General features: G+C 46.3%; 1 protein-coding gene across 1 annotated transcript in view; it reads left to right on the top strand.

Annotated features, from left to right (window-relative positions):
- Positions 1-24,986, top strand: part of NRP2 (neuropilin 2) — a 219,832-nt gene that overhangs the window by 111,488 nt on the left and 83,358 nt on the right. Inside the window, exons 8-10 of the mRNA XM_056861211.1 lie at positions 15,044-15,188; positions 18,807-19,156; positions 24,648-24,792. Coding sequence (XP_056717189.1) covers positions 15,044-15,188; positions 18,807-19,156; positions 24,648-24,792 — 640 coding nt within the window. The remainder of the gene's footprint in view (positions 1-15,043; positions 15,189-18,806; positions 19,157-24,647; positions 24,793-24,986) is intronic.

The following is a 24,986-nucleotide window of genomic DNA, read 5'->3' as shown; positions in this document are numbered from 1 at the left end:
GTGTGACACGCCTCACAGTGCATCACAGAGCTGCTTGATGAAAGCTCTATCCAAGGACTTCTCTTGACAGGAAAAATTAAGGCGCCCTCTCAGGCTGTCAGCCCTTACTTAGGTGGCCCAGGCTAGTGTGATCTTGTCAGCTCTCATAAACTAAGTAGAGTCGGCTCTGATTAGTACTTGGATCACTCCCGAAGTCCAAGGCATTGATGTGGAAGCAGGCAGTGGTAAACCACCTCTGGACGTCTCTTGCCTTAAAAACCCCTATGGAGTTGCCATAAGTTGGCTGTGCCTTGACAGCCCTTTCCACCACCGTCAGGCTCCAAAGGTCATGAAGCTCTTGGAGCTCATACATGCATTGTTGACTAACTTTTGCGGCTCCCTTTTCCTACGGGCAACCTATAGACCCGTTGCTATGGGATTCCATTTTGCAAGATCTGAGCAACATTAATGAAGAAGAAGAAGAGTTGGTTTTTATATGCCGACTTTCTCTACCACTTAAGGAAGAATCCAACCGGCTTACAACCACCTTCCCTTCCCCTCCCCACAACAGACACCCTGTGAGGTAGGTGGGGCTGAGAGACTGTAACTAGCCCAAGGACACCCAGCTGGCTTCATGTGTAGGAGTGGGGAAACCAACCTGGTTCACCAGATTAGCATCCACCACTCATGTGGAGGAGTGACGAATCAAACCCGGTTCTCCAGATCCGAGTCCACCACTCTTAGCCACTACACCAAGCTGGCTCTCTCAAAGGAGTCTCAAAGTGGCTTACAATCGCCACCCAAGTGAAACCTGTAACGTAGGTATGGGAATCTCCATAAACAGGCCTCCCACCTACTCCTTGCAGATCTCTTTAGCCAGCTCCAACCTAACTAATGTATTGTAGGTCACTAAGGTCGGTTCTGCATGGTCGGTTTAGCCTCCTTCATTCCCTGTTTCAGCCAGGATCAAGTTTTTGAAAATGCACTCATTCCTTTTTGGCTCAACCCTGTTTCAACCTTAAACGAACTTGGCTTTTCCCATTCCTCTTCTTGCTGGAGACAAACGGTCTTTGCCAGCTGAAACCAGATCCAAAGAGCGTGCATACACTGGCCTTGCATTGACCTTTCCCCGCCCCCTTTCCAAACCCCTCTTCTGTTCTGTTTGCTGATAGCCATACAGGGGAAGCAGCAAAGATTGGCATCTCTTACAGCCAATCACGAAGAGGCAGGGATTCAATTGCTTCCCGCTTCCCGGGAGCTCTTTCTGAGAGAGAAAGGCTTTTTTAAAACAAGGTTTGGATTTGCGCCCCCCCTTCTTTCAAATGGCTCCATTTTTTGTTCTTAAAATTGCTTTTTTATGCGGCAGTTGGGTCTGGGGGGAAGGAAATGTTCTCTCACGAGGTGAGCCAATCACAGACCAGCAATTAAAGGGGTGGGACTTGATTTGAACCTGGGAGACTGTTTTTCTGTATGCATGCCTCCGGTTTGCACACAGTTTATTCCCTGATCATTCAAGCCAATGCATACAGTTTTCCCCAACCCAGGTTGCTTTGATCCTGGCTGAAACGGGGAATAAAGAAGGGTAAAGTGAGCATGCTTAATCGGCCTAACTCATTTAACAAGAGCCCCGTGGCGCAGAGTGGAAAGCTGCAGTACTGCAGTCCAAGCTCTGCTCACGATCTGAGTTCAGTCCCAACAGAAGTTGGTTTCAGGTAGTCGACTCAAGGCTGACTCAGCCTTCCATCTTTCCGAGATCGGTGAAATGAGAACCCAGCTTGCTGGGGGTAAAGGGAAGATGACTGGGGAAGGCACTGGCAAACCACCCCGTAAACAAAGTCTGCCTAGTAAACATCGGGACGTGACGTCACCCCATGGGTCAGGAATGACCCGGTGCTTGCACAGGGGACCTTCACCTAGCTCATTTAAGTGTTCAAATATCACATAGGAATGTCCGTAAGGTTGGGGTCCTTTTCGTGTTCCCTTCCGAATCTTCTTGTTCACCTCGTTACTCATTTGACATTCTCTCTCTCTGACCAAAAAAAAAATCTCTCCAAGCTCCCCTCTTAAAAAAAAAAAAATTCCCTCCTGCTTCTCCATCTGGAACCTGAACCCCTAATCTTGTTAGTATGGGTGTGAGTGTGATATAATCCTACACAAAATCTAGACAGTCCACGGAGACTGGCGGAAGCACACAGCCATGCACTCTGAGACGTTTCTCCCAGCCTCTCCTCCTCCTCCCCAGAAAATACAATTTTTTCTCTTTAACATTCTAAGAAACTCTCCACGACAAAAGCAGCACTAAAAATAAATAAGGTGAAGGGTCTTCAGGATCATAAACTGCCTCTTGGACGTAATGCAGCTGGCAGGATTCCCACACTCACTGGAACTAATGCTGCTTTAAAAAAAGAAAAAGAAATCCCTAAGCTGACAAGGGAACATTTTAACATGAAGAGCGGCATAAGTTTGATTTACAGTGAAGTGGAACTGGGGTGAAGGAGGGAAAGGGGAGAGGATTAACCCACACCCGTCCACCCGTGTCATTCTCTCTACTCCTTTGGTGTCTTAAAGCAAATTAATTACATAGGTCAGATTTCATTGATTCCCGATAACATTCTGCATGTAGTCCTGCCGACCGCTAGCCTAAGAAGGAAGTAAAAGCTGTCTGCGTGAGGCGGGTGGAATGTGCATATCGACAGGCAGTGCGGTGTAGCCATTAGAGCGTCAGACTGGGGAGACCTGGGTACAGATGTCCCACACTTCGGCTGTAGAGCTCACGTGGTGATCTTGGTGGTGCCCTTATAGGGGGAAATTGCCTTCCCTTGGCTACTGAACAAAACAACTGCCAGCAGATTGAAAACATTCTGTTCTTCGACTTAATTTCCCTCCCATCTGTGTAGAATTTCACCCTGTATATATTTTCTCCATCCAGAGCATCTAGGCGACAATGCTTCTTCTTCAGCCAAAGCCTAACCATGAGGGAGCTCCTTATAGTGTGGTTTTGCGGCCAGGGCCTCCACACCGTTATTTTCCCCCTTTTGCTTTCCTTGATCGCCACATGCAACTGAGAGTGAAGGTTTGGAAGGCTAAGTCTCTCTTGTATTTCTTTCCTACTCTCTAAGTTGGCATGTACCGCTGATGGACCTCCAAGCTGAGCACAGCCCACAACCACGTGTGGAGGCCCACCTGTGGCTCTGTGTGCCTCTTGTTTTTCCTACCTGGGACTGCAGTAACATGGGGACCATCAAGGCAATATCTGATTGGTGGTCTGCATTTGGCTTTCACCAGGGGGCTACTTTCATTTCTGTTCACCTATCTTCAGTTTTCCGAAAGCCAACGTTCCATGTGCCTTGTCTACCAAATAATGCAAACTCGGGAATGAGTGTTTTCAGATTTTTATTCTGGCCTCCCCTTCCACTGTGGTTTGTGTTGTGGTTCCCAAGGAAAAAAGCTTTGTATTGGTTAAGCAACGACATGGGATATATGATAGCGGAGGTGAAAGATCTCAATTCTGGGCAAGAGTGTGAAGTTCGAATGTTCCGTGCTTGTGTGATGACTGAAAAAAACTACTTTCTAGAAGCGCTGAACCTCACACGTTTCCTTTAATAATGTAACTCGTCGATGTTGTTGGTGTCTTGAGAAACTGCCTGTCTGCATTTAGTTCCAGTAAAAACTTCGGGACTACGTAGTGCACTCTCAGCAGTAGATCAAGTACAGAGATCTCCAAAGTCGGAAATGGACCTTTGTGTTATCCAAACACATCTTGGCTCTTGCAGCTCGTCTAAAGGCACTTAAACAGTCCTGTTATTCTGAATGAATTGAATACTATGCCTGGGGAGAGCAGTGTCTTTACAGACTCTGAAACGTTGGTGGCCATCGTTCCAAATTAGGAGCCAGGTGTTTGTTTGTTTTAAAGAAATATTTTTCTCTCTTCAGTGAGACTGGCTTTGACTGGGCAGAGACAGAGGATAGGAAACTGTATGCTTTATAGCTGATTAAACATAGTTTTGGCTGCAGCTGGTAGTAGCCCTGTTGCATGCTGGGTATAAGGGAACAGCGACGCATGGCAAAGTCCTCGTGTTTGTCGGGATACAACAGGAGGACCTTCCCATCACACGTGGAGCTTTGTGCCTGTCAGATACACACCGACTCTTTTCCATCTGCAAGCAAAACAGGCAGAGAGCAAGCAGCTATTGGCCATTAAGATATGGCTGGGATGTCATTGGTTTGTCCCTGCTATGTCTCACGCTTTGAAGGCGGGGGTGGTTGGCCTTTGCGCTTCTCCACAGAGCCTTCCTTGGTGGTTTCCCTTCCAGCTACTGACCCTGCTTAGCTTCTGAGATCTGACAAGATCAGGCCCGTGAACGCACCAGCAACTTACCTCGCTATTTATACGTGTCGAGTACAAAATAATCGAAAACGAAATAAAAATTCTGTTCCCACCGTGCCGCCTTTCTCCGGTTTTTTGATAAAATTCGCATGATTTCTGTTCCCACTGCGCCGCTTTTCTCCGCTGTACTGCGCTCAAAGGAAGGACGGCGATTGGTCCAGGAATTCGCGGGGCATCCCATAACGGTAGCGGGGAAGGTTGTTTAGAAAATGGCAAAAAAGGAAAAAAAACCCGAGAATTGTACTGCGTGGCGGGAGTTCGAGGGGAAAGCGAAACTTGCCGCCGGGACCTGTCGCCATCCCACCCTCTCGCATCTAAGCATGCAAATTAAAGGGGGGTGGGCTCGTTTTGCAAGCCTCGATTCCGCCCCCTCCCCCCTCTGCCCCCTCCCCCCCACTCATGCCGCCCCACTCCGGTTGACTTGGGAGTTTGTGCCGGAATCTGGCAGGCGACGCTTGCAAACCCCCCCCCCAATTTCCCCCCTTCCTCCTTTGCAAAGCCGAAAAGGGGGGGAACGAGTGTGGGCTGTTAGGAAGGATGGGGGGGCGGGGCGGTGGGCTTTCAGCGGGGTTGCATGTTCCCACTTCATTGCTCCGCGTGAGGAACACGTTTTATTTTTATAATCCGCCGTATTAGCGGATCATCTTACCGCGGAGAAATTGCACTCTGGAGACGTCCTCGGAATCCTTTGGGTGAGATGAAGTGGGAACATGCAAGGAAACCCCGCAGAAATCAGAGTGGCAAATGTGCAGTGCTGACACAACCCAGGATATACCATGCCGCCTTCCCTCCCTTAGGTCGGGTAGTGAGATTTAAAGAAGAGGGCAGAATGTTTGGCTGCATCCTGGTTCCCAATATGGCACTAACAATATAATAGGGTAATATTTTATTTGTTTATCTGTCCCACCTTTTGGCACAGATGTAAATATATAAGAACACTGCAAAATACAGGATGAGTATCCCTTATCAGGACTGCTTGGGACGAGAAGTAGCCCATATTTCAGATCTTTCTGTATATTTGAATATTTTGGAATTTTTGCATATACATAATGAGATATCTTGGGGATGGGACCCAAATTCATTTATATTTTATATACACTTTATACACATAGCCTGAATGTAATTTTAAACAGTATTTTTAAATAATTTTGTGTACCATCAGAAAGCAAAGGTGTAACTATCTCACCAGAATATCTGTATCAGATGTTAAACAAGAGCAACAACAAACAAACCAGCAACGGCAGGCTTTCAGTCTCCACCTAAGATGGTACATGGTATTTTGGTTTTTTAGGTGAGAGGATACATTGAAAGGAGGCAGCATGGATCTGCCTGCAGGCCTGCTTGAAGGGTCCTGTTTTTAGATCAGTCGGGATATGGGATGTCCAGATAAGTGATACTGTACCTGGAGCAGTGGACTCTAATCTGGAGAACCGGGTTTGATTCCCCACTCCTCCACATGAGCGGCGGAGGCTAATCTGGTGAACTGGATTTGTTTCCCCACTCCTAGCACATGAAGCCAGCTGGGTGACCTTGGGCTAGTCAAAGTTCTCTTAGAGCTCTCCCAGCCCCACCTACCTCACAGGGTGTCTGTTGTGGAGAGGGGAAGGGAAGGTGATTGTAAGCCGGTTTGAGTCTCCCTTAAGTGGTAGAGAAAGTCGGCATATAAAAACCAACTCTTCTTCTTCTACTACTAACAAGAAGGCAATAACATAACATTCTAACAACTCTCTTAATTTTTCATAGAGGCATCGATGCCCGTGGTGTGTGCTGTCATTTTCTTTGTTTCACTCTTGGCTTCTGGTCAAACAGGTTGGATGGGGGTGGGGGAAGGCTGAGAGTTTTCGGTGCGTTTTTGTGCAGGGAGAGCTCCACAGGCCCTCGTGGGCCAAGCCTATCACTTTGCGCTTTCTCATCTGTCAAAATTCTCACCTGGCTCTTGCCTTAGGTGGCAGGCAGATGGCTGATTTCTCTCAACTCTGAGTTTACACCGTAGTACTAAACCGGAACGAATGAGAGGAAAATTAGAAGAGGTTACCAACTAATAGGGTGATCCAGATGCTAAAGAATGAAGAAGAAGAAGAGGAGGGAAAGTTGGTTTTTATATGCCGACTTTCTCTACCACTTAAGGCAGAATCAAACCGGCTTACAATCACCTTCCCTTCCCCTCCCCACAACAGACACCCTGTGAGGTAGGTGGAGCTGAGAGAGTGTGACTTGCCCAAGGTCACCCAGCTGGCTTCCTGTGTAGGAGCGAGGTCTCCGCCGCTCGTGTGGAGGAGTGGCGGAATCAAACCCGGTTCTCCAGATCAGAGTCCACTGCTCCAAACCACCACTCTTAACCACTACACCACGCTGGCTCTCACACCCTGCTGGCTCTCAGGGCCTTTATACCTTTTAATAGATTTATAGAGGTGGGGGGAACGGGGGGGAAATGGCATGACTCAGAGACAGCACCTGCTTGGCCTGCAGAAGTCCCAGGTTCAATCCCTGGCACCCCCTGATAAAAGGTAGTAGGTGCTGATACTGTTCTTGATGATAATAATTATGCTGTGCTAATCATTTCTTAAATATGCTGAGTGCAAGACTCAGTGTACAATATCAGCACTATAGAGTAATAATTAAGTACTGCAATCTAATTCGTATGAAGATATGAGAGTATGATTAGGTATCTCCTTCTTTGTTAAAGGTTTGTTTTTTCTTAAGATTTATAGACAAGCTATTAGAATAGAAGATATAGAATGATTTAGATCCACTTTAAATAGCAGTTGATAAATGTCTTGTTGCAGGTATGGAGCATTGATTATGTACAAGGTGTGTATGTTGTATGTTTTGTATGTTTTATGTTGTTTTAAAAATAAAAAAAAATAAAAAAAAATACTGATCTTGATGGACCAATGGTCTGATTCAGTATAAGGCAACTTCATGTGAATTTTGTGGATGAATTTCCGTAGATAAAGTGTGTCTTGTGTGTGTGTGTGAAAAAATCTACTGCCCTTTTCTACACCACTGTTTAGGAAATGGGGTAGCCCTGTTATGCTTTGCATCGGGTCACCCTTTCATCTTTAGATTGCACTACAGCCATAGTTTTGGGCTATGAAACCCATACTGATCCTATGTGTGTGTGTTAAGTGCCGTCAAGTCGCTTCCGACTCATGGCGACCCTATGAATCAATGTCCTCCAAAATGTCCTGTCTTTGACAGCCTTGCTCAGGTCTTGCAAATTGAAGGCTGTGGCTTCCTTTATTGAGTCAATCCATCTCTTGTCGGGTCTTCCTCTTTTCCTGCTACCCTCAACCTTTCCTGCTGCCCTCAATACTGATTCTAATATTCCTTAATCTGAACTACTCACAATCTGTACGGGGCTTACTGTACCCCTTTTGTGGAGTGGGATGGGTGTCGGGTTGCCAGGTGCCTCTTCTCCACCGGCAGGAGGTTTTTGGGGGGTGGAGCCTGAGGAGGACAGGGTTTGGAGCGGGGAGGGACTTCAATGCCATAGAGTCCAATTGCCAAAGCGGCCATTTTCTCCGGGTGAACTGAGCTCTGTCGGCTGGAGATCAGTTGTAACAGCAGATCTCCAGCTAGTACCTGGAGGTTGGCAACCCTACCTTAATCTGAACTACCTGCAATCTGCATGAGGCTCACCGTACCCCTTTTGTGGTGTGCAAGACGGGTGGCAGCTGCACAGAACCAGCAAATTGTGCCCCAGACTTGAAAACGGCCTTGTGCCTAGACGCATCCTCAGTGGCACGAGCTGTATGAACACATTTATGTCTTGATTGAGCCATGGGACCAAATTTAGGAAACATGTTCAAAAGAAGGTTGGAGGGGGGGGGGCGGATTTGAGCCGCCAGTTCACAGCTGAAGCACCGATAAGAGGAACAGCCAAGATTCGAAAGCTGTGTAGAATGTAAGAGATAATATTGTTGCCTTTTAAAGCCCTTGAAAGAAATACCACAAGTAATTCGGTTTGGGCGCTGTGTTCTGTATCACTCTGTCTGTGCAGTAGCTATTACTGCTAAGGAAAGGGCAAAGCTTTAGCTTGACAGTGCTTGTTCCCTGGCCTTTAAAACGACACCATCTGCCCAGGAATGCTCCGCTTGATCTTTATTGCAAGTTACACGTACCTAATTCCTTCAATTTCTGCAGGAAAAGTGCAGGCTGAAAAAGAAATCTTCAAGGCCTTGCCCATCTGTTTGGAATTAGGCATACGATTAAGCACCTGGCTGAATCCACCACCACCACCACCCTGAACGTAATGAAGGAACGTAGCCTGAAGATGTGGTGTGTCGTTAAAAGTTGTTAGCGCTTTTTCTCTTTGAAATAAGAGTCTTATCGGAGGTGACCTGGGGGCTGTCATTTAGCCTTGAAGTAAGGAGACAGGTTTTTTTGTAAGAAAGAGAAAAAGAAAAAGGTACAGTTGTAAAACTTTCCCCATCTCGCTGTACCTTTCTCTTATAACGGTGTGAGTTTGTCGTATTGTCAATCTTAGGTTCACGGGCGCCTTGTTGGACTATCCTTAGGGTTGCCAACCTCCAGGTGGGAGATCTCCCGCTATTACAACTGATCTCCAGGCGACAGAGATCAGTTGTCCTGGAGAAAATGGCTGCTTTGGCCCTTGGACTCTATGGCATTGAAGCCCCTCCTCTCTCCAAATCCTGTCCTCCTCGGACTCTACCCCCAAAATCTCTAGGTTATTTCCCAACCCAGAGCTGGCAACCCTAACCTTTCAGAAGTGCAGTTGTTGATTAAGGTGCCATTTATAGATAGTAATTGTTAAGGTGGTTTTATGATTTTAACTGTTTTAAATTTTGTATTTATATGTAGTTAGAAGTTCGTAGCTCATTTATTTAATGCTCATAGACCAATCAGTCATAAGCATGGGAGAAAGATACGCTATTAAATAACATAATAATTAATTATACAAGCTCAAATACAGGAATTACATTTACAGCTTTCATAAAACATCATAAAATTTTTAGATTTTCACACTGGCTCAAAACAGAACTAGTCTGCCTACTAAGGAAACCAGCCGGACTAGGGAACAATTGCCATATGGAAAAAAAAATCTGTGGAGAAGTTGCCAGCGTGGTGTAGCGGTTAAGAGCGGGGGTTTGGAGCAGTGGAGTCTGATCTGGAGAACCGGGTTCGATTCCCCACTCCTCCACATGAGCGGCGGAGGCTAATCTGGTGAAATGGGTTGGTTCCCCCACCCCTACACATGAAACCAGCTGGGTGACCTTGGGCTAGTCACAGCTCTGTTAGAGCTCTCTCAGCCTCACCTACCTCACAGGGTGTCTGCTGTGGCGAGGGGAAGAGATTGTAAACCAGTTTGAGTCTCCGTTATGTGGTAGAGATAGTCGGCATATAAAAACCAACTCTTCTTCTTCTGAAAGGGGGGGGGAGATAAATAAATTTCACGAACACCTAGATGTGTTTTTGGAGAAGGAAGGACCTGAAGCAGAAGTTGAGGGAGCAGCAGAGGGTGATTTAGAAGAGAACGACGCGAGGTCAGACGTGAGGGCCAGGTGGGGGTTTCACTTCGGTTCTTGGATGAGACGCCGCAGATCAGCTTTGCGGGCTGACGCAAGGCAGTGGCCTTTTCCTTCAGTGGTGAAATATACACGCGTTCTCCGATACTGGCACACAGGGAGACCACTTGCAGCGGACACTGATGCTTCTAACTGTCTTGCTGGGAAAAGGTTATTTGGTGACTTGCTGAGGAAAGGGAGCAGAGGAGAGAGGGGGTCTGCTGGGATAAAGTAGGATATTAAAAACCCATCAACCATGCTGTTTTTCTAAACGGTACCAGCATGATCTATATTCTCTGGATTAGCATTTCGTGTTTGGCTCTAAATCTACTCCAAATCCCAATTATCCACACCGATTTGCAGGCAAGGGCTTCCTTCCTACCCTATCGCTTAACGCCGCTCCACTTAAGGCAGGAGTTTGCCACTGTGTGGCACTTGCTCCGGCTGCGGCACTGCTGTTAACGCGGGGAAGTCGCCGTCATGGATTTTAGCACTGAATTATTCTCTTGTCTGCTAATGCAATCTCCATGCATCAACATGCCGGACTCCAAGTGAGATGCATTAACGAGTCCTCCCTGCAGGCTTGTGTATTTCGAGGGAAAGTTAATAACAAGTCCCTGAACTCCCTGAAAGGAGTTTTCGTCCCCTCTCCTGAGCCAAGTACATACTCAGCTAAAGATCTGAAGGGGTATATGTATTCCCTCTTATTTTTCCAAGGGTAATTATATCTGATCATACCCCTTATGGGTAACTTTCTTGATAACAGCTCTGCTTTGCCTCTGTGCGTGGCGCGCATCAATGGTGAACATAGCATAAGAAAAGCCATGCGGGATCAGGCCAAGGTCCATCAAGTCCAGCAGTCTGTTCACACAGTGGCCAACCAGGTGCCTCTAGGAAGCCCACAAACAATACAACTGCAGCAGCATTGTACTGCCTGTGTTCCACAGCACCTGATATAATAGGCATGCTCCTCTGATCCTAGAGAGAATAGGTATGTATCATGACTAGTGTCCTTTTTGACTAATAGCCATAGATAGCTCCATAAGAACATTAGAAAGGCCATGCTGGATCAGACTGAGGCCCATCAAGTCCAGCAGTCTGTTCACACAGTGGCCAACCAGGTGCCTCTAGCAAGCCCCCAAACAAGACAACTGCAGCAGCATTATCCTGCCTGTGTACTACAGCACCTAATATAATAGGCATGCTTCTCTGATCCTGGAGAGAATAGGTATACATCATGACTAGAATCCATTTTTACTAGTAGCCATGAATACCCCTCTCCTCCATGAACATATCCACTCCCCTCTTAAAGCCTTCCAAGTTGGCAGCCATCACCACCTCCTGGGGCAGGGAGTTCCACAATTTAACTATGCCATTTGGCAGGACCTAAAGCAGCCTTCGGGGAGGGAAGGCAGCATAGTATAGCCTGATCTTGTCAGATCTCAGAAGCTAAGCAGGGCCAGTACTCGGAATGGAGAACTCCAAGGAAGACTCTGCAGAGGAAGGCAATGGTAAACCACCTCTGCTCAATCGCTTGCCTTGAAAGCCCCTTGCTGGGATAGCCGTAAGTCAGCTGTGACTTGACGGCAGATTACACACACAAAAGCACTGTATGTCCTCGAGGGTGCTTTCCTGTATTTAAGGGCTAAGTGGGACCAGCCTTTTGCCCAGAGGCCTGCGAAAACTCTGCCCGCTACGATCTCTCCATGACTCTCTTCCCACGCTTCGTGCAGGGGAATGGCTATCCCATACATTCTTGCCGGGAGTAAGTTCACGGAGAGGACACTGTGCTTGTGATACATAGCCTCTGGCAAACTCCATCTGCCCCAAGATAACTGGAGTTAATTGTTCCAAACCCAGGAAACATCTGTATTATCCCTTTAAGGCAGGCTCCTCTGGAATATCAGGGAAATATCTGGGCCTTCAAACAGCGCCTCGTCCTAAATCCCAAGACTCTGGGATTAAGCATTTTAACTTCTGCTTGACAGTCAGCACTAATTAATGCACAGTCAGCATTGAACCAAGATTCTGCATAGGAGAGAGAGAGGGGAAGCAAGAGGAGATCCCAGAAATAGAGAAACGGCAACAGAAAATATCAGAATACGCAGTGATGGCCAAACTAACCAATATGCTCAGAGGAAGAATGATCATTGAATTTCAAAAGAGTTGGATGAGCTATGCTGAATATGCAAATCTGAAGTTATAATCAAGACAACAGTAACAATATATGTTGGTGTACGCAGCAGAGTTTAAGAGCCCCCTGGCGCAGAGTGGTAAAGCTGCAGTACTGCAGTCCAAGCTCTGCTCAAGACCTGTGTTCGATCCCGACAGAAGTCGGTTTCAGGTAGCCGGCTCAAGGTTGACTCAGCCTTCCACCCTTCCGAGGTTGGTAAAATGAGTACCCAGCTTGCTGGGGGTAAAGGGAAGATGACTGGGGAAGGCACTGGCAAACCACCCCGCAAACAAAGTCTGCCTAGGAAACGTCGGGATGTGACGTCACCCCATGGGTCAGGAATGACTCGGTGCTTGCACAGGGGTCCTTTACCTTTTTTACATAGCAGAGTGTAAACGATTCTCGGGGGGGGGGGAATAGTAACAGCTGAGGGAAATTGTGTCAAGTCAATATAAATATAGCAGAAATCTCAGATAGATATTATAACTTTAAATATATAAATAAGAAATATTATATAACATCATAGTGCAAATAGAATAGAGGAACTATATAACTGTACAACTATTAAGAGGACCATGCTTTGGGACTACAAGAACTGTTAAACAATAACCCTGGAAGAAGCCTAATCTGTGTGTGAATGGAATGTATGTTTGTGTTGTTATTTTATGTTAAAAATGAATAAAATATGTTTTTTAAAAAAGGAGAGAGAGGGGGGAAAGTTCGATGTGAACTCCTTGGAGACTTCTGCACCCTGCGGAGCAGACGACGGGGTGGAATTTATTTATTTGGAATATTTGCATCCTGGCTCTCCACAATGTGCTCGAGGCAGCGTGATAATAAAGTCGAACCGTACAACACCATCAGTAAACACGACAGCCGTCAGTGTACAAGCTAGCCATCGGCACCAAACACTACACAAGGATCGCACTACTCAGCCCCGTGCTTGTCCAAATAGGAGTCTCTTTAGCTGCTCCCGAAAGGCAGCCAGGGAGGGCTGCCAACATGAGGGCATTCCTGAGGGTGGGCAAGCATCTACGTAGAAGGCTCTCTTTCTCTCAGTTGGGGTGCCCTCCTCACGTCAGGCAGAGAAGGGTCCCAGAGGAGAACGTCCAATTACTATCTCAGTGTTTGGGCTGGGCAACATAGTAGGAGATGTGTTCTCTGGCTTGAAATGCATGAGTTAATTGTGAGGACCCCAAAATCTGGCATTCAGAAAAAGTAAAAGGTAAAGTGTGCCTTCAGGTCACAACTGACTCATGGCAAGCCCATGGAGTTCCACCTCATGCGGTTTTCAAGGCTAGAGATGTGCAGAAGTGGTTTGCCATTGCCTTATTCTGTGTAGTAGCCACAGCCTTTGATGGTCTCCCACCCATGTACGAATCGTCTAGTTTCCAAGCTCTGGTGAGATCAGGGTAGTCTGGGCTATTAGGGCTGCTATGCAAAGAAGTACCTTGGTTTATATGGGAAGTACAGGGACAGACTCTCCCTCTGTTCTCCCACATCGGAGGAGGAGAAGATGAAGGAGGAGTTAGTTTTTATATGCCGACTTTCTCTACCACTTAAGGAAGAATCAAACTGGCTTAAAATCACCTTCTCTACCTCTCCCCACAACAGACACCCTGTGAGGTAGGTGAGGCTGAGAGAGCTCAAAGAGAGCTGTGGGGAAACCAACCTGGTTCACCAGATTAGCATCCGCCGCTCATGTGGAGGAGTGGGGAATCAAACCCGGTTCTCCAGATTAGAGTCCACTGCTCCAAACCACCGCTCTTAACCACTACACCACACTGGCTCTCAAAGCTCTTGATATCTACACCACGCTGGCTGAACAAAGTTTGAAGCCTTCCTCCAGCCTAAGGAGTCTTCCTCCAACTTAATTGGCCCTTACGATGGAGGACAAACCACTTAAATGGGAAGAAAACGCCTTTAGGCTGGAGAAAGGCTCCTTGGAAGATGGTTGGATCCGCCTCACGATCTCGAGTGCCCCAGAATAATGACGGCTGTTTTCTTTCTTGGACTTCTTTTTGTCTTTCCTCCTTGTTCCACCCTGTTACATCAAAGACAAAGACAGAAACAAAATTTGCTGACAATTTACCAAGCTATTAAAATAATGAAAGGAAGGGTGGGGGGAGGAATGTAAGGTCCATATGGTAATTATTGATTATGGCCATCTGGTGAGACAGCAGTTTGTTTGAATAATACTGCAGCATACGTTGCACCAAATAAAGGTCTTCTTGTGTGCGTTTTTTTAAAAAATGTTTTATTTCTGGGGTTGTGGGTGTAAAGGAAGCGACCGGCTTGCTTCTCTTTAGAGGAATTGTTACATGCATAGAGGAAACCACGACATTTCAGTGCTAGCAATGATCAGATGTTAACAAGCTGATACGAATCTGCATCCTTGCAGCTTACGAAAGGGAATAATCATAACTACGCCCACATTGTAAATATTGAAAGTGAAGTACAAATGCATAGTCATTAGTTCAACCAATACTGCTAGTTTTTGCATGTATGCTTCGTTCCAGGCAGATGAGATCGCATTTTTTAGGAGTGTTTTTGAACATCTTGCTGATCTAGGGATTGTGCCAAGGGTGTTTCAGACTTGTCCATCCAAAATCAGAAGCTCTTTCTGTTTGATTGGTTTTGCCTGAGATTGTATTTCAGTTGTCGTCATAACAGAACAGGGGACAGCATGGAGGATCCACCTGTTGTACTTAGCGGTTGCCAAATGACAAGAAAAAACAACAACCCTATACTGTGCCTTTGACAGCAGCCTGATTGGGAGAAATCATGAACGTCACTGGTTCATGTCCGTAGGTGAAACTGCTCTTAAAGACATAGGGGGAAGATCTGTCATTATTTGCTACCATTTGGACAGGTGCCTTTTATGCTTCAGTCCCTCCTTCTCTCTTCTCATGTCATCCCTTTCCTGTTTTAATTAGGAAAGGGTAAGCTGAATTTTCAGCCTTTCTCCCTTTCTAGGTATTCCAGGCAAACACCGACGCTTCAGAAGTGGTTCTGAACAAACTCCACGCTCCTGTGTTGACACGGTTCGTACGGATCCGGCCCCAACTATGGCACAGCGGAATTGCCCTCCGATTGGAACTTTACGGCTGCCGCATCACAGGTATGCATTTTGGGTTGTCAGTCCAGATGTTCCTGCATCTGCCGCATAGTAGATCTTGGAGTCTGATTGTCAATGCAAAAACATATTAATTAATTTATTTATTATATGCCAGCTTCCCACCCAAATAGGGTCCCCAAGGCAGTGGACACCCAAATAGGGTCCCCAAGGCATTAAAACACTAAAAACATTAAAACTTCACACCAGCTGCAAAAACATGTCACACCTGAAGCACTTCTGATGGCTGTGTGCTCAACTGAAGTCATAACTATATGCCAGGGTGGTGTAGGGGTTAAGAATGGTGGTTTGGAGTGGTGGACTCTGATCTGGAGAACTGGGCTTGATTCCCTACTTTTCCACATGAGTGGCGGAGGCTAATCTGGTGAACCAGGTTGGTTTCCCCACTCCTACACATGAAGCCAGCTGGGTGACCTTGGGCTAGTCACACTCTCAGCCCCACCTACCTCACAGAGTGTCTGTGGTGGGGAGGGGAAGGGAAGGTGATTGTAAGCTGGTTTGATTCTTCCTTAAGTGGTAGAGACAGTCAGCAAATAAAAACCAACTTTTCTTCTTCTTCTTCCTCTTTTTCCTCTTCCTCTTCCTCCTCCTCTTTTTCTTCTATATAGGATGGCAGATATGGGAGGCCCCGAGATGCCATCAAGTCTAAGCACGTAGCCCTCACACTCCATACAGCTTAGCTGAGGCTTTTCCTCTGGGAAACTTTTTGTTCCATAATAGAGGGTGACATAGCCAAGAATCATAGGGTCGTAAGGGGCGATATGGGTCAGGTACTCAAACTCAGTACAGGAAATCCAAATGAAAGCATTCCCTACAGACGGCTCGGCTTTCACTGCTTAGAAACCTCCAGGCAGGTAGAGCGCGCCCACTCTCCCCTTGGTTATGGCTTCCTTTGTTGAACTACTCTGACTGTCAGGCAGTTTCTCTTAATCTCTGGCAAGGATCTACCCTGCAGGAACTTAAGCCCATTAGATCTGCTCTCGGCCTGTGGAGCTACAGAGACATGTGACAGCCTTCAGGTATTTAAAGAGTTATCATGTCTCCTGGCAGTCGAGAGTTCTCGGGGCTATACTTACCCAGATCATTAAGCCTCTCTGTACAGGACTTTCCAAATGCCTGACCATCTTTGTTGCCCTCCTGTGAACCCGTCCCAATTTGTCTTCCTTTTCCCTTGAAGTGCGATGCCCAGAACCAGACACAGTATTCCACATGTGGCCTGACTAGTGCAGAATCGAGTGGAAGCATTACTTCTTGGATGTGGTGTTTCTGTTAAGGCAGTTTAAAATCACATTAGGCTTTCTTGCAGCTTGTAATCAACTGCATCCTTTTTTTTACATGTACAGCAGCTAATCCTGGCGTCACTCAGGTCATTTATGCAACTATCTCCCCCACACTCCCAGTGACCCCTACTCCATACCCAGAAGATGGCCAAATTGCCCTCCCTTCTCATGATCTGCCTAAGGTCATAGAATCAGCTTTGCTGACAGATGACCATCTAGCCTCTGCTTAAAAACCTCCAGGGAAGTAGAGCTCACTGCCTCCCGAGGAAGCCTGTTCCACTGAGGAACTGCTCTAACTGTTAGAAAATTCTTCCTAATGTCTGGGCGGAAACTCTTTTGATTTAATTTCAACCCGTTGGTTCTGGTCTGACCTTCTGGGGCAACAGAAAACAACTCGGCACCATCCTCTACATGACAGCCCTTGAAGTACGTGAAGATGGTTATCATAGCACCTCTCAGTCTTCTACCCAGCTCCTTCAACCTTTCCTCATAGAACTTGGTTTCCAGACATAAAATACTCTTGTTTCAGTAACAGACACAGTGCCGATTTGCACATGCAATACCTTCCTTTAACTCTAGTTGCTTGACTACTCCAACGCTCATTTTGAAGGGTGGCTTCCGCAAGGGGATGGGAATTTGGGTTTTCCCATTGCTGGTGGGCCTGGACATTAAGCACAGCAGCAATGAGCTTCCTCGTGAAAGGTTTCCCTGCCCCAACCCCCCAGAAGAGGTGACTCTCTTTTTTAAAAATTGTCTCTAGAATATTGCTATACTGTTGTAACAACAGGTGAAGCAGGCTCTCTGAATTCCCAGATTTCAAAGTATATCCCCGTCTCCTTCCTTTGCAAAGATATGCCTTTTTAAGGCCGGGAGCTAAAGAGTTGCTTTTTTAAAAGGGAAAGTTGAGAATTCCAAGAACCTTCTATACCTATTGTTACAATGGCATATCAATCAATACAGTGATATTATAGTGCCAATTTTTTAAAAAAAACAACCCCCCCCCCAATTAGCAGAGGGAGGAAATGGCTACCATGGGGATAGGGTTAGGGGAAATGGCCGAATATTTACGCCTACATGGGAGCCATCCAGGCATTTATGTGATCTTCCCCAGAACCTTGGAACAAAGCAGGTTTGAGAAAGATTGGAGAAAAGCCGAGGAAACCCTTGGAGATGCACAAATGCACCGCAATGCTGTGAGGAAGCAGGGAAAAAAACACTTCCCAAAAGCGTTGAACTCAGGACAGATAACTTAGGCGGAGATGGTCAAGAGTGAAGTGAGGCAATATAGAAGAAGTCCTGTAATTTATCCTTGGTGCCAGTCCAACCTATGCGAATCTTGCAGCAGTTCAGAGGAAAGCAGATTTGTAAGAAAGTGCTAAGCCTCTGCGAGAGCCAGGCCACCTCCTGCAGTCTCCTAATCTGTAACCTTTAAAAAATTGCAACAATTTTCGTGGTTGAAAAATTCGTAAAAATATAAGGGAGAAAGAAAAAAACCAACACTGAACTGAAGGGGAGATTTGCTGGAACAATTACTAAGATCTTGCTGAAAATCTCTGCCTCCCCAGAATGCCCCTGAATTGCTGCATGGGTAAGGACAGGGGGACCCCCAGGAACAGCCATGGGGGGAAATCTGCAAGAATCGCCCATACCCCATTTGGGCAGCAGAAATTATCAGTGGGATCCAACTCAAGGGCTGGTACCTCAGATAATTCAAGAAGGTCAGCTCAGAGGGAAAGTCTCTGGGCTCTGAGAGCCAGCATGGTGTAGTGGTTAAGAGCAGTGGTTTGGAGTAGTGGGCTCTGATCTGGAGAATTGGGCTCGATTCCCCAGTTGCTGGAATATTCGCAGGCCTGGCCCCTTCCCCTACCCAAATTGGGCACATCAGGCTATGGCTTCAGTGGTATGTTACCACCATACGAGAGTGACATCTGAGCCAACTTCTCATCTGCACTGTTTAATATTATTGCCTCCACATGGGTTTTCTCTCATTTGAATGGACTTAACCAGTATTTATTTTTAAAAGAGGCCCGGATGTTTTTCCATTGACTGGAGGCTGGGAGAGCAAAGCTAGCTGGAAGCAGAGAGCAATTTGTACAGAGGCTGCAATAGTGAGGATGTACTGAGCGTCCATTGAGGGGGCCCTGCAGCCTGTGATAGCTGTTATAAAGCCAAGCACAGCTGGTTTAAGTGTTTTGACATTTCATACCTAGCAGTTAGTCACCATGGGATGTTACTCCTCCAGTGCTGTTTTGGTACTTACATCTTAAAACCGATCATTGTGTTTTAGCCACTCATGCACCCGCCCCTTTCTTTTTCTACCCAGATTCACCCTGCTCAAATATGTTGGGGATGCTCTCCGGGCTCATCCCCGACTCCCAGATCTCGGCTTCCTCTACCCGAGAATATCACTGGGCCCCCAGCACCGCACGCCTTGTCAGCAGCCGCTCGGGATGGTTCCCACGCATACCTCAAGCACAGCCCGGGGAGGAGTGGCTGCAAGTAGATCTGGGAGTCCCAAAGAACGTGAAAGGAGTGATTATTCAAGGGGCTCGAGGAGGGGACAGCATCAGCGTGGGGGAAGCCCGAGCCTTTGTAAGGAAGTTCAAAGTAGCTTACAGCTTGAACGGGAAGGACTGGGAATTTCTACAAGACCCCAAGACGATGCAACCTAAGGTAGGACTTTCCAGAAGGAACAAATGTGGAACTGCCTGTGCCTCGATGACAGCTTTCTTTCTTTCTTTCTTTCTTTCTTTCTTTCTTTCTTTCTTTCTTTCTTTCTTTCTTTCTTTCTTTCTTTCTTTCTTTCTTTCTTTCTTTCTTTCTTTCTTTCTTTCTTTCTTCTAACCATGTGGGTGAGAACAGAGGTCAGTCCTAGTGATTCTGGAGCCCTGGATAAAGATCCAGAATGGGGCCCCAGAATCACTGCCACCCCCCTCCAGGCCTACCCTCTGCCTCTGGGGCCCAAGCAGGGAGTGGTCCTCACCCTATGTGAGGTGGGTAGGAGACGTAGCTGTCACCAGAAGCTGGCTTCCCAGGCCTCAGATGGCCCGTATGTGAGGCTCCGCCATGTTGGCTGCGTAAGACCCAGATGGGGCGGGTGTGAGAAGCCACTGCTGTTGAGCTCTCCTTCTCTTGGGGGGCAGGATCATGGGAGGTAGGGCCCAAGGTAGTGGCCTCTTTTGCCCATTGGTTAAGACTAAGGGAGAACATAGGTTTGAGGAAACATGAAGGAAATGGTCCATTTGCTCTTGGACCCCACGTGTAATGTCGTAATACAACCATTAGTATCTAATCCACACAGTAAGTAATAGAGCCTAATCCATTTTGGACATCTGGGACTATGGTTGTGCTTTTTCTAGGAAAGCATTACTGATCCTTGAGCTGCTGTCTTCTCCAAGGTGATCGGAAGCTCATATTTGTGTCGGAAAATCTTTCTCTGCCTGGAAGGCATGATCATTTGGTAGAAATCTTGGAGCCCCTTTCATCTTTTCTCTCATTCAGACCTATTTCTCATTTCTTGTAGCCGTTACATTGGTGCAGCCAGCACACCATGCATTCCAAGTCTTCATCTCTCCACCACCACCAAGACAACAGTATCAAGATTTTTCCTAAATCCAAAACTCGTCTACTTCCAAAACCATTACCCGAAACAGAATCATAGAATCAGAGAGTTGGAAGGGGCCATAGAGGCCATCTAGTCCAACCCCCTGCTTAATGCAGGATCAGCCTAGCGCATACCTGACAAGTGCTCGTCCAGCCTCTGCTTAAGGACTGCCAGAGAGGGGGAGCTCACCACCTCCCTAGGTAGCTGATTCCACTGTTGAACAACTCTTACTGTAAAAAAAATTTTTCTAATATCCAGCTGGTACCTTTCCTCCTGCAATTTAAACCCATTATTGTGAGTCCTATCCTCTGCTGCTGATAGAAAAGCTATCACATTCGTTAGATGCCTCCAGAGTGATATCTTTCTATATGGATAAGACCGCTGTTTTTAGAGAAACCTCCCAGCTCGTTGCTTTGTTATGGTGGATCGCTTAAAAAAAATTGGGTATTTTCTCAGCACCCCAGTCACTGGAACATGACTCTGATTACACAATGCAGTGAACTGGCATGGCAGCCACTCCCAAGAACTATTGGAGCCCACTTGGCCAGGGTAACCACTGCATCTGCTGCTTTCAGCATACAGTTACTAGAACTCTGCAGAGCAGCAACTTGGGCTCAGCTATTAATCTTTGTGAAGCATCATGCCTGGATGCGAGAGCCAGGAAATGCGCAAACTTCAGCCAAGCGGCATATTTTTTCTTATTTTCATGAGAACACCGGTCTATTCCACCAGAGAGGTCAGCTTACTAATATTTCCCATAGGTGTGATTATGCAGAGACTATGAAGAAGGACCGACTGCTTACCTGTAACTCATTCTCCTTCCTAGGAACAGATGCCGTTTATCTTGCAGGGTCACCTAACAAATAAATAAGCAGGCAGACTATGGTTGCCAGCTGTAGCTGGCACCCCAGTAGGAGAGTTTGGGGGGGGGGGCACAGGGACAATCTTTTCAATATCGCGCCAATTATTATTATTTTATTATTTATTGTATTTTTCTCCCACCCTTCCCAACTAAAGCTGGGCTCAGGGCGGCTAACAACATAGAAATACAATCAAAATCTTAAATATCATAAATATAATTAAGATATTAGATTATCAATAAACTATAAGGGTGCCCTGATGATGGCTCTCAGATGATGGTGTCATTTCTACGTTTGGAGAAACCATGCGTACCCAGTGTGGCGAGCCACAATGCATTAAAGGATGGGCATAAATAGTGTGGGTGGGGGAGGAATAGGGGAAAGGGGGAAGGGAAGGAAGGAGGGGTCACTTTTGGAGTGAAACCAGAAGTGACATCATATTGGGGCAATACTCTAGGTGAATCCTACAGCATTGTACCAATGTAATTACATCACTTCTGGTTGGCAGAGAATGGCCAGGAGTTCTCCCACTATAGCGGGAGATCTGACACACACCCCAGTGCAGATGTAACCCTGACTGTACTAAGGGGCAAAACAGTCAAGGAAGGATTCTTTTGAGATCCATCTTTGAGTTTGAATGAAGAAGAAGTTACACAGACATAGCTCCATCCACTCAAGAGATACACATTAGGCACCTCTCTCCTCAAGATGGGTGGGGCCATTGCCAAAAATGTTGTGGCTTAGCTCTGAAGGGTACAGAAATATATTCAGCACAGACTTGACTTCCCATAGATGTGACTATACAGTAGACAGCTCGAATAACATCAGTTACAGGAGAATTTGTTCTCTTTTTTTAATTATTCTTACAGAATTGTGAGGGGGGGACACAAACTGTATTAAAACAACACCCATTAATTGTAAAAGTTCCATTGAATGTGTGCACAAAAGCACAATATTCAACTATTGTAAACTTTCAAAGTTTCCCGTTTCCCATTTCTTAAGTCTTATTGTATTTGATATCCTCATTGTGTGTGTGTAAAGTGCCTTCAAGTCGCAGCCGACTTACGGCGACCCCTTTTTGGGGTTTTCATGGCAAGAGACTCACAGAGGTTGTTTGCCAGTGCCTTCCTCTGCACAGCAACCCTGGTACTCCTTGGTGGTCTCCCATCCAAATACTAACCAGGGCTGACCCTGCTTAGCTTCTGAGATCTGACGAGATCAGGCTAGCCTGGGCCATCCAGGTCAGGGCGATAGCCTCATTATATTTATCATATTTGTCACTAAGAATTACATTTTTAATGCTCTCCACTGTAAGGGGCAAAAAACCCCTCCTGCAGATAAAACAGAAAGCATGGAGGGGGGCCCTTATTGAGAGCATTTTCTACTAATGTGCTAGGTTTCTGTTGAGGGGAGTTTTTTCATGACAGGCAGCCTCTGAAAATGTTACTCCCTCCAAGTCTGAAATACTGTCTATTTCCCCACCTCATTCTCTGCATGTGTTGGCGTGGCCTCAGTGTGTGCATGTGTGTGGACAAAAATGTGTTTTGTTTCCCTAAACATGAGAGTTGTGTGTGTGTGAAGGGATGATGAGTGTTATGTATGCGTAGGTCATACACATGGCTGGAGACAGAGTTCCAACATCAACCCCTTTATTCAACTAACAGGGAAGCAGGAGGGGGGAAACTGGCTAACTGCAAAACAACTCAACTTATATACAATTCCCAACCACCCAGAGCCACACCCACAAGTTTGTGGTTGGATGGGGCAAAGTCCACAGTCCAATCGGAACAACAGATGATGGAGCCTGGAGCAGGGCCTCAAGCTCAACACAGCCCAGCCCAGCCCGGCCGAGTTCAACAGTTCAGCAGTTCAATAGTTCGCATCGACCTTGCACCAATTAAATACATTACAATGAGTCTCGAGAGGAATTGGCTTTCTGAGGCGAATAAGTCCACTCGCCCAGACAGATGGGCTTCCACAGGGCCCAAACATTTCTTTTAGGGGATCTTGTCATATTGTTGAACCAATCAGCATCCCAAAAAATGTAGAAGTGGGCCATGCATCATGCTGTACCCTTGGTAGGAATCCAAGCTGGTGAACATATGCACCTTTTATGATGGAAGAATGTGTGAGGGAATGCTTGAGGAAAAAGAATGTTCTGCTTCGTTTCTCTCTGTGAACGTTCTTATCTGGTGGATGAACTTTTGTATCCTTGTAATAACCTTAATCCAACAAATCAGGAGGGCTTGAAGATCTAATTCCTGCAAAAATAAAAGGCTGTGTTCCTAAGGGCTTACTCCTTGAAATGGTGCATGTGGCTTCAAAGAAGCCTTTTGGACTTCTCTGGAAATTTGGGGGCGCAGGAGAGGATCAGCGGGGGAAGGCTTTATTTAAATACAGAAAGCCAGAAGCTGTGTTTAGACAAGAAATCAGAAAAGCTGTATCTGGTCTGGGTCAGTCTATCTGGGATCAGGATCTGGTTAAGAGGATGCACGTTTGGTGCCAAAACATGCTGGGCGGGTGGAATAAGGGAAGGAAGCACTGTCTGATCCTGATGTGAAGTTACACTGCCAGATTTTGGAGTCTGGGCGGCCTCTCGGGTCCCTGCTTTCCAGATCAAAATTTGTTGTTGAACGGTAACAACAAGCTTTACCATTGTGGGCACAATACTGTAGAAATCGTTCTTCCCTGGTCCTTATTTCTACAGCCGCCCACTGCAAAAGTGCAGAATATGATTAAACCAAGGCGCTGGTCTTCCCATGGAGAAAAATGACCAGCATGGCAACTGTAATGCTTTTGTGGGTTCTCTGCAGTTCAAATGGAACGGGAGCCAAGGGTGTGTATAACTCGCTGCGCTGAGTTTGTAGCATTCTGTCTGCACCGGACAAGCCAAAGCAAACTATAATTAAATTAACATAGCCTGGCCAGCGTTCAGTTTTGGAGACTAATATAGTCAAGGGGATGCCATTGGTTATCTAGTTGCCAGCGACTGCAGGATTCGGCTTAATAGACCTTCAGGGAAAGAGAGTCTCCAGTTTCCCTGGGCAGCTGGGTTGCATTGTTCATTTATGCATTTCAGATTAAGAAATGTTTTTCCTGATAACTCCAGGCCAACCTCGGTGCAGATTTCACCTGCTGGTTTTTGACCTTCCCTCAGAGGCAGTGGGTGGACGGTTGTACTAAATCTTTCTCTCTCTTTTTTTATGGCTCTCTCTTAGATGCTTGTAAAAGGCTTTCATTCCCTCCACCCTTCCTCATCTCAACCTGATGACAGGATACTATGCCCGGACATATAAATAACACAGACTTTCAGAGTAGTTTGGTTTGGGTTTTAAAATGCCTGCGCTTGAGGGAAAGCGTTTGTGTCATATGAAAACCATCTAATCAGTTTTTTTAAAACAACAACAACAAATAGAGTTGGTTCCATTAAATATATCATCTTGACTTACCCCATGATTTCCATTAAGTTTATTTTCAGGATTCCCGTCTTTGCTTCTTCCAGTGACTTGTTTTGCAACAACCGGCATTCTCCAGGGGGTCTTAGTTTATTTCACCAAGCGTGGTTGTTGCTCAGTAAAACACAAAGTTGAAATGAGCTTGAAAGGGCGTCTCATTTCCAACAATGTTGCTGCCCCTTGGAGAATGCCAGGGAGGTTCCTACCAACCTGTTTCATACTTAACCTCGGTTTTTCTCTCTCAGATGTTTGAAGGAAACATGCACTACGACACCCCCGAAGTTCGAAGGTTTGATCCTGTTCCAGCACAGTACATCAGGGTTCATCCAGAAAGGTGGTCTCCAGCAGGAATCGGGATGCGCTTGGAGGTGCTCGGGTGTGACTGGACAGGTAACGCTTCTGAGAATAAACTGACTACTCCGGCCATAGGATTATACCACTGTGTAGCAGGAGTTAGATGTTTCTATACTTCAAATCTCAAGAGTGGCTGCATGTTGGAATAGACAATCCTGGTTAATACTGTCTTGGTATAAGGAAGGGGTCCCCAACATGGTGCCATGGTACCCATGGACACCTTTCCTACT

This window comes from Euleptes europaea, chromosome 15, assembly GCF_029931775.1.
Source record: "Euleptes europaea isolate rEulEur1 chromosome 15, rEulEur1.hap1, whole genome shotgun sequence".
Classification (NCBI taxonomy): Eukaryota; Metazoa; Chordata; class Lepidosauria; order Squamata; family Sphaerodactylidae; genus Euleptes; species Euleptes europaea.
Note: the sequence above shows the minus strand (reverse complement) of the source record. Positions and strands in the feature narration are given on the sequence as shown.